The 14,764-nt window shown below is 35.3% G+C and overlaps 1 protein-coding gene across 1 annotated transcript; it reads left to right on the top strand.

Annotated features, from left to right (window-relative positions):
• The first annotated feature begins 6,779 nt into the window (after window positions 1–6,779).
• LOC100378907 (uncharacterized) lies at window positions 6,780–11,854 on the top strand. The gene is made up of 4 exons (XM_006815672.3): window positions 6,780–7,152; window positions 9,242–9,346; window positions 10,628–10,697; window positions 11,333–11,854. Exons 1-4 carry the CDS (start codon window positions 6,790–6,792, stop codon window positions 11,620–11,622), a joined length of 828 nt encoding a protein of 275 aa, XP_006815735.2. The 5' UTR covers window positions 6,780–6,789; the 3' UTR covers window positions 11,623–11,854.
• Window positions 11,855–14,764: the final 2,910 nt, after the last annotated feature.

A 14,764-nucleotide genomic window follows, 5' to 3' on the forward strand; every position in this document is an offset into this window, starting at 1 on the left:
ATGTACCAAATTTGAACGAAATCCGTCCATGCATAACTGAGATCCGGGTCCGGAATGGTGAAAATGTGCCATTTTGATGCATTTTCGGCCTTAAAATGGCCGCTATTCGGCTATCGTTAATCAGATCATGAAAAAAATGCATGTGCATATGTCCCATATAATGTGTGATGTATGAGTGAAGTTTGAACATAATCGGTCCATGCATGTTCGAGATACAGGTGATCACGGACGCACGGACGCACGGACGCACGGACGCACGCACACAGGGCAAAACATAAGTCCCCGTTTTCGGACTCCGTCCGAACGGGGACTAATAAGCCCAGACGTCCTTTTGTTCGTAGAGACGTTGTCAAAATAGTATGAAAATGTCAGGACAAACTGACAAAAACTGTGGGAGCTAATTAATTTTCAATCTCTCTTACCAACCAGAAAACACGAACGGAGATAATGGCCGTTTTATGAAAGTGACGTTCATCTTCCACAAAAATGGCTATTGCATCACGACGACATGCCAAAATCCATCATACACCGACGCTTGCCGATGTTCAATGGTCAGATAAAAAAATAAAATAAAAATATTTAGAATACTAGGGAAACGGACGTAAAATCGTCCGCGGAGTCAAAACCTTGCGTGAAAACTGTCATGGCGTCGTCTTATCTTTTCCACTTAGGGAGGGGCACAATGGATTACGTAAAGCCAATGAGATATTCATACAGTTATACAAACATAGCGATCCCCATTGGGTGGGTTGAGTCTAAATTTACCTTTCCTCAAACCTTTAACAAATACTCTGTATGACGCAGTTTTTCACGATCTCCAGTGAAATGGATCATGCGAAGTTAGACGGCCAGGTTGAAATGGGCCGTAATATTTTGCTACACAACGGCTATTCACAGTTTTTATACTCAATCGCCGGTGAGAAAAAGTCGAAATGAAAGACAACTATTGTAAATCGAAACAGGTTTCATTCAACTACGAGCAGACGCGATGGGTCGATAAAAATTAAAACGAACCCTGACCTCTGGAAATACCTCATTCATAGAGTGCCATAGTACCAGAGGTCGCCGAGCACGGCCGTACAACGTACTTTGCGACATCGCTACAGATGCATGCTAGCTGACAAGGGGGTGTCCGATTAAGGTAACCAAGATGGCATCGCAGAGTGCGTGATTTTTCCGCGGTGTTTAAAAACAGCATCTCGTTGCCGATGTTTCTGTAATTTTCGGGGTATTTTTTATTTTTAAGTAACCGAGCATTTCACGTTTGTGTATTTTGCCACTGAAAAGGTAGTTATCGATGACAGCACATCAATGGTCTGAATGGTGTTTATCCACTACTACATCGCAATGCTATCAGCACGGTGATCGTTACAGCGAAACGACAAATGTAAAATTAGTCAGTTTTATAATGTCTTCGGAGAAAAAAATGCGTGAAAAAAAAAATATTTAACAGTACTCCACTGGAAGCTGCCAGGCTAGAAGTTGTCGACATGTTGCGAGATAAGGGTGAAAAAGCTTACTTATCATTTACAACTGTATGTTTTTTGTATTCCGCTTGCATGCTGGAAGCGTCTACGTATTGTCTTTTTTTTTTGTAGTTTGCAAGACTAGTTGGTAGCACTTGAGGTAAGTTAAACAGGGTCGCGGACAGGAAGTTACACATCGCCGCACCATAACTGAGGCCAGCAACTCATTTGCATATAACATCAACAGTGACTTGTCAATCAAAGAGCAACGTAAACAAACTTTCGGGACTTTTAATCACATACGCGTGCCTCGATTCCCTATATTTTAAAATCCATTTTTGGGCATGTTCCAGCATTGACAATGCTCCGAAATTTCAACACTATCTAGCCAAGACTGTCTGGGTAACAAAAGCAAAAAAAAAAAAAATTCTCTCCTAGTGCCCACAAACATGCATCTATACCTTAATTGGCCGACATAGCAGCGTTGCAAGCAATATTGTTCCAAGGATCAAGTCGATCGTAGCAACACAGCTGTATTGTCCTATGTATTGTGATACTTCGCCCCTTTTTTACCCACAATAAAACAGTGGAATCTCCATACGAAAAAATAAAGCGTTGACTATGCGTAGTACGTCTTTGGGTCCAACTAATGTCATATTCTAATCATAACCCCCACGTTAACAGCGTTAACACAAATTACGTAACCATTTTTTGTGATTACAGCCCATGTGTAAAATTGTTATGAAGGAGTGGCTTTCAAAGAGACGACAGATGACTATTGTGATGGTAAAACACATCAATCAATGAATGCATTAGCTTGTCTATCTGAAGATGTTTCTTTTATGCTTTTCGTTTCACAAGCGAGGTCACTGTGACAAAACAGAAAATTAACAGAAGTCGATCACTGCGTTGTCATGTGTTTAAACGGCCCGTACGATCACGGCATCTGTCACGGTTCCAGACATGACGTTTATTTACAAGGCCACCAACTCTTACCACTGTACCATAAAATTAGTGCGAGAGAATGGTTGAGCGAGTGTGTGTATTTGTTTTTATTGAATGAACTGATACTGTAACATTGTTCATAAACCATGCTCCTTTCTCTGTGGGTGCTGCATGTAATGCCGTCGTCACTTTAATTTTCTTTTTGAAATCTTCGTTTTTTAGTTTACTCCTATTAGACCACTCAAAATACAATTTATTTTTTTCAAAATATAATTTCCTGTTTTTATCTATTAATTTAGCCATTCTCAAAAATATTATTTTAATGGTTTTATGGCCGAATTCCGGGGTGCTCAATTTGATTTTGGGTGGGAGTGCTCCGCAGCCAGTTAAAAACTGGACTCAAAAGGATTGGCAATGAGGGCGCTTTTGGCCCCAAAATTAGCGTTTTCGCCATGTTTCTAAACTGGCCGAAAATCTTGAAGTTCTGGCTCAACAACATCGGCTCGATTATATAGGCTCGATCATGAAAAAGGGGGTCAAAACATCCCCATATACATTAACAATGGGAGGAGGGAAAATCGCTGTATGAATGCAATAATAAATTGTCCGTTCTCAAATGCATTTCAGCGAAAATTTCAAAAAAGAATTCACCAATTGACCAATAATTTAGATTTAGTACGACTGTCACACAAATACGTAATGATATTGGTATTAAGAATTTCGTAAATAAATGATGTCAAATGTTCAATATGTATGAAGTCAGAATATAGAGAATTGCCGTCCTGATTGATTCCAAAGATTGAAGTGATTGAAGTGCTTAAATTTTTTAGTTATGTTGTAATACTGTTCCAATATCGGTTTACGTGTCGTAAAAACCAGGACCTGCTATGTTTTAGTAAGAGCTGAGGATCGGGAACCTCCTTGTTCCTACTGGCCTGAAGTTTATTCACCGTAATTAATTAGTCACAGTCTGAAGATGAAAACAAGTATGCAAATAATGTTCAGGCACACTTTAAGCACACTTGAAACAATAAAACAATGCTACATATAGATTTTATAATCACTAAAATATAATGACAAATGGTATGGTGCTTATTTTTTTATTTATCATAGAGAGACTTATCTTGAACTTGCTACAATTAGCTTCAATTTTAATTTAGTAATTATATAGTACTTAATAGAAATGCCCAAACAACGCGAAATTTTGAAAACTAAAATGCAGCTGACCTACATAATTGTTGTCAAAGAAAGTGCCACCATTTGAGACTGTTATACCTGGTAAGAGCACGATACTAATCTATACAATTTGTGTCGCGGAAAACCTTGTCAGCTATAAAGATGTAAAATGCACTCATAACACCTTATATCACAATGCAGGAATCGGTGGATAAGCTTTTTTGCCTGAATATTTAAATGTTACACGTGCTTCATACCTGTAACTTGACCTTACGTATTACACAGACACTCACAGACGTAAAGATTCAACTCGCGTGACAAGTACTTACCGATCACTGTAACAGTATTCAACAAAACGACGTAGTACATAGTCTTAGACGCTAAAGGGAACATATCTGTAGTGTGTGTTGTTACACCGAGATTTAGTTGTTTGTTTAGTACAGGTTGTTCGTATGCGAGGAGTATATTATCTTATACTTATCATCCAAAGTCTAATCCTAATCCAGGTCTTCTTTAATGCACCACTAGTCGCACTGGTGTACGTGGAAGATACTTCCAGTTATCTGGTATCACTGTGTAACCCGGACTTAACGCGTTAAATAGAAAATTGCCATACTATTGTCTAATACATTTCCGTGTTGGGCGCCCTCTTCGAGCTTATTCGACGCAGTTGAGATGTAGGTGCTGTGCTCGGCATGAATCAATACATGTTCTCAGTTATGTGATTATTTTCAAATAAAACAGGTACATTTTTGTACTCAATAAAACACTAACATGTTATGCAATTCCATTGCAATATATACGAATGGTGGTTTATAATATTTTGTCCTCGGGGGCGGACATCCGGGCATTTTCACCGCCTGGCAACCCGCGGCGGTGAAAACAAAGGCCCAAAACTCGCAGAAAACGGTACTTTGGGGTGATTGTTGAAACTCCTCTGAACAGTGCAACAAAATTAGCCCTACGTGTGTAACATATATAAATTTGATTGTTCGGGATTACTTCAAAGTTGAGTTTGTATTGTTTTCTCGAATTTTCACCGGCTCGACCGGCGTTCCACAGCAGCGCGCACAGAGCCCATAGAAATACGTGGTACAGTGGTGCGCGTCTTAGCAACGTATAACGTCTGTGACGTAGCTCCGCCCCCGAGGATAGCTAAAGGACACACCACACTACACTGGGTTCTCATTTGGGACTCGGGACACCGGACTGCTGCACGCTGAGTAGGTCGTACGGTTCTCATTTAGGACTCGGACACCGGACGGTTGCATGCTGGGTAGGTCATACCGTTCTCAAATACTCACGGCAGTCAAATTGAATAATAAAATATTTCTCTTTTTATCCCAAAACGGCCAAGTTCGTATACCTTAAAGATATTCTTTAAGACATTGCTTATATTGCAGTACCAGATATTGCACACGCTCAGAATACACCCCAACACAAGAATCAGATCACATAATGAATATTTGTATTCAATGAATAACAGTAGCATTCTCAAATACTCACGGCAGTCAAATTGAATAATGAAATATTTCTCTTTTTATCCCAAAACGGCCAAGTTCGTATACCTTAAAGATATTCTTTAAGACATTGCTTATATTGCAGTACCAGATATTTCACACGCTCAGAATACACCCCAACACAAGAATCAGATCACATAATGAATATTTGTATTCAATAAATAACAGTGGCATAAGTAGCATAAACAAAGCATATACATTAAGTATGAGTTATCATGCTATAAAAAGTAAAAATATTGTTTTGATTCATAACATAATATATATCTTTTTGAAGCCCTTATCTTTGCTTTTTGAAAAACTACGAGTTGAATCAGTTTGGACATTCACAAAATTACATACTTACAGTTTTACAACCATAACACCTACTCGGGATTGTCTAACATGCATCGTCAACACGGACCCAAAAAAACTCACCAAATATATGCTACAACCATGGAGGTAACAGACAGAAGGAGTTACAACTGGTTTAAGATCAAAGGTTCCATATCATTTCCGCCGTTTACGATGGTATACAAACCATAACTGTGAGCAATATTTCACTCTTAAACTGCGATTTTCTATATAACTTGGACTAAACATGGAGGTACGTGTGATGGCTAGTGGAAGTGTGACACTCATTTGTAATGTGTGAATTATTAACAGGTATTAAATAATAAAGTTTAAATAATTCGTGAAAATGCGAATTGGACGAAATTTGTTTTCACGCGAAAATTTCATTGCGTGAAAATTTCCCGTTCTACAGTATATTAATTCGATAATGTATTATTTGCTGCTAGATTAACACGCAAACATTATAATCACTGGGTGTTTAGCCCGAGTCGTGGGGAAATCACAGTTTAGAGTGAAATATTTTTACCCAATTAGAAATGTTATTTATTATTTCGTATGTTTTGTACCAATATGTATTACTCACACTTATGGTTAGTATACCATCGTAAATCATTTTTTTTTGTCGGGCTGATAAAAAATACAACTCACATGGTAAAATATTGTCATGGTCTGCTCCAATAAAAAAAATTAAAATCCAATTTTAGTAAATAAATATTTTGAAGTTGAACTAATGGCTGATACAAAGATCTTGCAACAAAAAAAGAATGTAACAATTTAACATGGAAATTTATAGCCAAGTATACGTTGTGTCTGTTGGTAGAATATTTTTGTGGTGTTTATATGGAGGGTAGTACATGTATTAAAATATTTTTATTTTGCAAGGCTAGTAACTTTCTGACTGTGTCTGGTATACAATTTTGAAAAATTTAAAACACTGTCAAACTGTTGTCTATTTTCAAAATAAGTTACCAGTCTATTTCTCCAAGACAGCTTGAGATTGCAATACCCCTGTAGTTGGGTGAGTTTGATTTTAAAACCAAATTAGTAAATTGGAACCGTTGGACTTGTGTTCCATAAGTCATGGTATATTCATTAGAATTGAAGACTTTAAACGCTTACGTAATGTTTTGTGAGGTAATTTTCACCAATTTTAATAATAGTTGTGTTACCCCTTTTCGTTTATGAATTAAAATATTTTATCGATTATATTGTAACCCTTTTCGACTCCCGAGTTGTAATTAAAATGTAGCGCCGCCTGTGGTGTAACAATTAGAAGTTTTAGACTGGACGTTGGGGGCGTTTGAATTGTTCCTCCAATACAGCCCTGTTGACGATTGAGAGAAAGTGTCAACATGGCCGACTTAGTTGACAAGTTGCCTGCCTGGGAAATCCAAAGGCGATCAGCATCGTACAGGTACGTCGCAGCCGAGGAGGACACGGCCTGGAATACGATTGAGAGTAGGAAGGCCAACGGTAGAAACATGTACTACGACTTGTATCAGTGGAAAATGGGGCAATCGCCCGATAACGTAAGACGTTTTTGCTCTCCTGACATTAAAAAGGACGAACGCGAGGAACTGATTGAGTGGATTCGAGATGTTGACGACAGTGGATCCTGTCAGAGCCTGCAAATCCTATTTTCATTTTCTGTGCCTTTTCCCGTTGCCTTAGACTTCATCGTGGGTCTGGAAGACCCGATTGTTTCTATGGGGGCGGTAGGTATTAATTAACTATGTACTATACAACCTTGACTGTCAACGCAATATTTTTATTATCTGTTTTATTGATATTTTGAATTCATCTTACATGTATACGGAAATCATTTTTTTCTCCATTAATTCGGTCGCTTCTTTGAATAAATAAACTGATGATGAATGTTGGCAATCATTTAAAGCATATGGTCAGTTGCACATACTGTCACATATGAACTCAAAGCTATTATAAGATTTTTTACAAAATGAAAACATTTATATAGAATTATAGTCTGGGCTTTAGGAAGTATTCAGCTGTTGACAACTTCACTAATGCCTAGATATGATGCTGGAAATTATTAAATTTAGTCAAAAATTGTAAATGTCATTAACTGAAAATGTAATAATGCATTGTCATTTATCAAATGATTGAGTTTTTATAGGAAATTCCTTCACATACAGTACAGTGTGTACCCAACGGTGTGTGACATGTGCATAAATCTGATATTATTTGCATTATACGTACACATATGGCGGGTTGAATGCTGCATTGATCAAAGAGATCATTATGCACTAGTCAAAAGTCCTGTAATCTGAATACTAGGACCTGACATTACACAAAGTGGTGTTTGTGTTTGATTGGGACTGAATTTCATGAATGTGCGTCTCTGTGACTCCTGTTTAAAAAACTCAAGTGAAATTCTCACTCGTTAAAAATTTCGCATTCTTCCCGTGAAAGATACACATTTATCAGCCAGGTGTATTTTATATGAACAAAAAAAAAGCAACTCAACCAGCAGTATTGCAATATTGTTTTGCCAACACAATTGCAATATTGATAGTTCAAATGTAACATAATTTGTAATTGTAAACTGATATCAATATTGCTGATTTGTTTGCAAAACAGTAAGTTATATTGCAATATATACTGCTCGTTGGCTTGCTTTTTTATTCACTGTGAAAGTTTGGCTAACCATTGCCCAGGTGAGCAAGTCAATACAGTTTCCCTGTACAATGGTAATGTACCCATCCCTGGGAGCAGGACTTCTACAGTACATATACATGGGAACATATGCAAGATATGGTACTTTAATTTAAGCTGTGCTCAAACAATTAGTACCGGTATACTCACTGTAAGGATACTTTGTGCAGTGATTCTCTTGTGAGGCCAGTCATATTTAAACTATTACAGTTAAAATTTATTGCTAAATAACCAACCACCTGTTGATTTGAAACGTCATTTTTTTATTTCTGTGATGAAAACAGACATTAGTGAAATTAAATCAACAAAACCTCTTGTAACATTTGACAGTATAGCTTGATTTCCTCAAAATTAAAGTTTGAACAAACAAATATTTGCAAATTAGCTTTGGGCATTCTTTGCTGTACAATTTATAAGAAGGGTGTTGCCATGGTCAGAAGACATTTGTTGATCCATGCATTAGTGAAGTTGTAAAAAATACTGTATTTTTGGAGATTTTCAAAAACTCTTTCAATTCCTGTGTCATTTAATTTTTTAGATTATAATACTGGACAGTGACAGAGTTAGTTTGTCTTTATAACATTATTAGGCATTTTTACCATTGTGTGACCTAGATCATAGGCTTAGTTTGACACACCTCCCTTGGCCATGCATACCCGGTAGTTCTCTAAGTCATGTCTAGTTCAGTGTATTATCTCCTTAGGCCAGGCAAAATTTTATGTGACTGAGAATTTAACCTTTTGAGCCAAGGTAAACTTCAGTTACCATCCATAAAATAGTTCCATTTGTAGTCAACTCATTTTCACATAAAATGTTGACAGAAATTTTCAAATTTTATGATCAAAAACTAAAAATAATGTTATATTAGTTCTGTTTGGTCCAAAATTAAGACTGAATTCAGTGAAAATTACAAAAAATGTGAACAAATTTTGAGCATGAAAAAAATTTGATGCTCAAAGGGTCAACTCTTTTGGACCAGTAGTAGTAGTTCAGTAGTCCCCCTAAGTCATGCATAGTTCAGTAGTTCCCCTAGCTCATGAATAATTTAGCAGTTCCCCTAGGTCATGCATAGTTAGCAGCCTACCTTGTGATTATAAACAACTTCATGATTTTCCAATTATATTTTTTTAGGGTTGTGGTTATTGGGAATATTTACTTAAAAAACGTGGCGTGGATATCGTATGCTATGATCAGAACTCACAATACGCTCCCGACATGAGATACATAGAAATCAAGGTAGGTTTTGCCACACCTGGAGTATTTTGCTGTCTATGGATGATGTCATGTGACTGCCAAATTAGCATATTTCTTTCATGATACATGTCACATATCCAGTAGGTGACCTATACAATGTGTAAACATGAATAAATTTTACATGGTTCCTATGGAAGTCATAAATGTGTTTAACACATTACCTGGTAATGTTGTTTTTTCTATTCATTCATCTATTCATTTCCTAAGGCTTTTGGCAGGTGATTTATTAAAATGCTCTTGACACAACATTGCCATTTTTAATGCCTTTACTAATTTTAGAATGTACAAAATTATTTGGTGCGAACTTGTCAAAATATAAAAAAATTAGAAATTTTAATTTTAAATATGTATCACATGGTTACTGTCGAACAAATTATTTTCATTGGCATTTAGTTAATTTTGATATTCTTGGCATATTCACTGGGTTTTAAGTTGACAAATTTCCCAGTGAAACAATACATTGTATTGTAATTTTACTTATGAGCAAAAAGAGTGAAATAATTCAAGCTTAGGGCAATATAACTCAATCAAATTTGAGTGTATTTATTTTGAAATGAACAGTCTGATTGCTTTTTCAATCAGAATGATTTCCTTTTTTTTCATTTATTGTATTTTTAAGAGTTCTAAAAGGATTTGAAACTTGAAGCAATACGATACGTAGGAATCCTGATTTTTTCACTTCCGTATATTGTGGTTGCATGGCAACTGTTTTGTGAGATTATTACGCAGTCAATTTGGTTCTGTAAAACTGCAAAATCTACAGCTCGCAATGTATGTGCTCGGCATCAAGCAACCACCACACTGTTAGTATTTCTGATCATATTACTGTTTGTTTCTTATCACCTTTCACATTTTTTGGTGACTTTCATCTTCAACTGTTCAGACGACTCGATCAGAACTGTTGGTGGGTTTCTCAGATATGACAAAAATGCTTTTCTAATGACAAACAGCAAATAAAAAGGGAAGGTTCTGGGACGTGTTTCCATGGAAACAATGAATTTGTGATTTTGGCATAGCATATACCTATTTTAGTAGTCATTTTGAATTGAAAATACATAAAATAAAAGTTAAAAAAAAAATAGTTTTGGTCACATTTTAGCAATATTTTATAAAATTCCAGTATGAAAAGTGTATTGCCACATCTATTTATAGTGTCAATCTCTATAGCACAATACTTTATATACATGTAGTGACAGGACAGTATTTCTAATTTTAATGTCTTATGGAAGGTATAATTTGTAATAATCGTTCGTTCTATTGTAGGATGGTGGTCCTGAAGTGTTATCAGAGTATTCAGAGAGAACATTGATGATATCATGGCCTGATTCGGAAGGTAAATCTAAATATGAATCTATGCTGCGTTTTTTTGTCATTGACTGATATTATGCATGGTTTTGCCAAGATTGGAACTTGCTTGGTGTGATTGAAATAGAATCTGAGCTGGTCAGATTACTGCTGCAGTGTCTGAGAATGAATTTGAATTAACAGCTTTGTCAGCTGTGTTAGAATACAAAGTTTGGTGAATAATATAAGAAAATTAGTTATATTTACAGGGGAGGACAGGGGGTGGAGATTCAAATAAGATTGATTGTAATTTTTAATTTTCCAAACTATATTTGTGGGTCAGTCAGCATTGCCAACAGCAAATATAATCTCCTTAATTGTGTCGTAATGGCTTATGACTCTCCTTGCCGGACCCTCCTGAGGTTGAGTTTTAAGGGATTTTTTTCCACGAATCAGATTTAATGATGTGTAGACCTATTTTAATTGACTATATTAACGCTGTAGTAGCTGGAATTTATTTTACTTGCTAGTCAATATTACAAACGGGGCATCGTTAACTTAGTTTTGTTTACCCTGTTTCTGTCTGTTGTTCCACTGATAGCTCAAGAGAACCACCTGTGGGATTTCATTGAAACTTGTGCATATAAATTATCTCATTTGCATAACTTTCCTATTCATTTACAGAATCAAGTACATTCTCCACTGATTGTCTTAAACACTACAAAGGTAGCAGTATCATTCACATTGGTGAGCTCTTCGGTGAGACTATGTCATCCAATCCATGGGGGCAGTCAACATCGCAGAATTTCCAGTTGCAATTGGGAGAGGAATATCGATGCATAAACCGTGTACAATTGCCAAACTGGCCTGGACATATGGATGCTTTGACATTATGGAGACGGGTTGAGTCACCTGTGGACTGCGATGGCGCCATGTTCCAGCATGTAGATGTGCCTCCAAAGAGATACTACTGAACACACAAGCGTAGTCTACAACTCTGAACACTTGGATTAATAGCTTGAAAGTTTCTTATTTATTATAAAATGGCTAATCATAATACTATATACTGAATATTTCTTGGTAACACTGGTACTACTAAAATAAAGTGATAGTGTAGCTACTATAGCAGGGGTATGGGTGGAGGAAATGTGGTGGAAAAACTGTACTTCCCTTCACTTAGTTCTAAACTATATTTTTTTTCAGAATGATATTGCTGTAAGAGTTGTTATTTTCACAATCAAATGTGTGATGTTTTTTTTTTTTTGAAATATTCAGGGGTTAAAGTTAAAGTTGTCTGTCCATTGGTCTGATTGGAGTATGAAAAAGTGCCTGTCCTAATACATGATGTACCTGTTCCTGCAAAATAAATTACAACATATTATTCAAAACAAAATGTTAAATTCTTGGCTGATAAACATTTCAGAAGTCTCAGAAACTCTGAAAGCATTTTGCTTGACATTAGCAACTCGGAACTACCCTTTTCGGTCAGTTAGTAAAAACTTGATATCATTATATTCACCTGTCCACAGGGACATGCAATGTTTTCATTTACTTCTCCCAGCTACAATTTGCCTGTGTGGACAGGTGGACAGGACTTAATTTCAACCCCTGGTAATATAGTAATATTTTTGTTTCCTGGAGAATTTTTTTTTTAATTTACATATGTAATGACTAGAATAATAGAACACTGCACATACATGACATGATGTCAACTGTTTATTTATTCAATTATGTTCCACTGTTCCAAGTCGGAATATGTCTTCCTCTATGCGCCTGAAGTGATCTTTATCATTTAGTGTAATTTTTAATGTAAATGAATCATGTGTAGGACATTTAAACACACACTTTGTGATGCTTTTAGTTTGTATGAATGGCAGTAATGTTCTAAATATACTACTAGTATTATAACCATTATTCAGTTTTACTGAGTTCAGTCAGTTTTGCAATTTGTGTTATTTCTGAAATCAATTTATATTCATGTCATTCAAATTCCAAATTTGATATCTTGCTAAATTTTCAATTCACTTGAAAATTAATACTTTAAATTCAGAAATTATTATCAGCCATCATTTAAAGCTTTTTTTTTTTTTTTTGCATCTCAGGTTAACTTTCTCTATCAAAGAAATTAATTGAGTTTTTACCATACAACTTGTTTAGCTCCGCTGTCGACTTTGTCGAGCGGAGCTTATCATATGAGTGATTGTCCGTCGGCGTCCGTCGTCCGTGTCAATGTTTTATTTTTCCGACTTCTTCTTGAAAACTACAAGCCTGAATGCTTTGATACTTGGTGTATATGTACCTTGGGTAGACCTCTCTTAGATTTGTTCATTTCATGATGATATCTTCAATTCTCTAATTTGGGTGAATATTTTTGGTAAAATAGTGATATTTTCAACTTCTTGTTAAAAACCGCAAGTTCAATTGCTTTGATATTACATATATAGGTACTACATGTGGACCTCTCTCAGATTTGTTCATTTTGTAATGATATCTTTAATTCTCTAATTTTGGTAAATATTTTTGTCATTTTTGGTAAAAAGTGATATTTTCAACTTCTTGTTAAAAACAGCAAGTCCAATTGCTTTGATATTACATATACAGGTACTACGTGTGGTTCTAACTCAGATTTGTTCATTTCATGATGATATCTTCAATTCTCTAATTTTGATGAATATTTTTGTAGTTTTTGGTAAAAAGTGATATTTTCCACTTCTTGTTGAAAACCGCAAGTCTGATTGTTTTGATACTATACATATTGTTCATTTTCTAATGATATCTTCTGTTCTTTAATTGAAATGTGCATTGCTAACAGCGGAGCTATCACAGCCGAGAGGCTGTTTGCTTATTTTAAGATTTTAAACCTGAAACAATAATTTTAACTTATACTCATCTTTAGTAAAAAATGAATATAAGTACACCTGTACACTTGTATGAGAATTTTGTAGCTGCCGTGATTTCCTGGCGATTTTTATGAAATCTGGGAATATGTGTATTAATAACAGAATCCAATGGCCTCGCCCTGATGCTTGTGCAGTGTGAAAGATATTTTAACTTGTGATACGGTGTATCTACGCTTCACTCGTAAAAATACGGCTGCAGGATACACCTCATCACTCGTGACAATTTATATAACTCACAAACGTCAGGACTAGAACATGGAGGTTCTGTCATATTACCCACAAGTCTCTGTACTGTTCCCACAATGATAGCCAATATATGTAGAAAATAGATCCCATCACCACAGTTTAAGACTGAGTGTTTATTAATTATCAGGCCGCAAAAAAAATTATCACAATTAGTGAAAGTCAACACTGGCCGTTTGATTCTACATGGCATTTATAAAATATAAAATAAAGTGTTATAAATGTCTTGTATAAAAAAAACATGCCAATGTGAAATTTAGTATAATGTTTAATTATTGCCAAATTAAAAAAATAAATAGGTTAATTTTTATCATATGGATATATATATATAAAATTTGGTGTTCATTTTTACAATAGTTTGATTAAAAGAGTATTAATAAAGTTGGATTAGATACAACACTGAAACGCATGGAATATGAAAACATGTTTCACTCTGAATTTTAACGATTTAAAGTAAATCTGCTGGTGACATCGTTTTGAATTACTTGTATTCATAAATGCAACAAATGAAAATATTTAATTATGCAGATATTTTTTTGCATTTAATACTGATGGTAAATGAGTATGAATACCATGATCTATTGGTGAAGTCTCTTGTTGTCATGGTGATATTACTACATATATTAGCTAAAAGCAACATTTGTATTCACTTTGCTACAGCAATTTTAATTATCCTGTGGTCATTTGCATGCTGAAAAATCATTGCATGATGGAAGAACATTTGTGTTTTATTTACTCTTGAACAGTTGAAATGTAATAAACAATGTTGTAATCATGAATTAGAAGGTTGAGTTTGAGAATGTAAGATATTTATTCGAATATTAGATGAATAAAAAAAATAGTTTTAACAGCAAGTAATGATTTAGCCACATCTAGGAATGCATTGTCTTGTGTGCAAATGAGGAATTGTGAATGGAATAAATCTGAGTTTGGTATGAAAGAAAACTACTATCCACCACTTTAGAAACGACAT

Source organism: Saccoglossus kowalevskii, chromosome 16 (genome assembly GCF_978046115.1).
Source record: "Saccoglossus kowalevskii chromosome 16, keSacKowa6.1, whole genome shotgun sequence".
NCBI lineage: Eukaryota > Metazoa > Hemichordata > Enteropneusta > Harrimaniidae > Saccoglossus > Saccoglossus kowalevskii.

What these genes read in the sequence shown, in the direction of transcription:
- LOC100378907 (XM_006815672.3), top strand. Translation starts at nt 6,790, where the DNA reads ATGGCCGACTTAGTTGACAAGTTGCCTGCCTGGGAAATCCAAAGGCGA. An exon ending in CGATTGTTTCTATGGGGGCG is followed by an intron (nt 7,153 to 9,241) that starts GTAGGTATTAAT and finishes ATATTTTTTTAG; the next exon opens with GGTTGTGGTTATTGGGAATA. An exon ending in TGAGATACATAGAAATCAAG is followed by an intron (nt 9,347 to 10,627) that starts GTAGGTTTTGCC and finishes GTTCTATTGTAG; the next exon opens with GATGGTGGTCCTGAAGTGTT.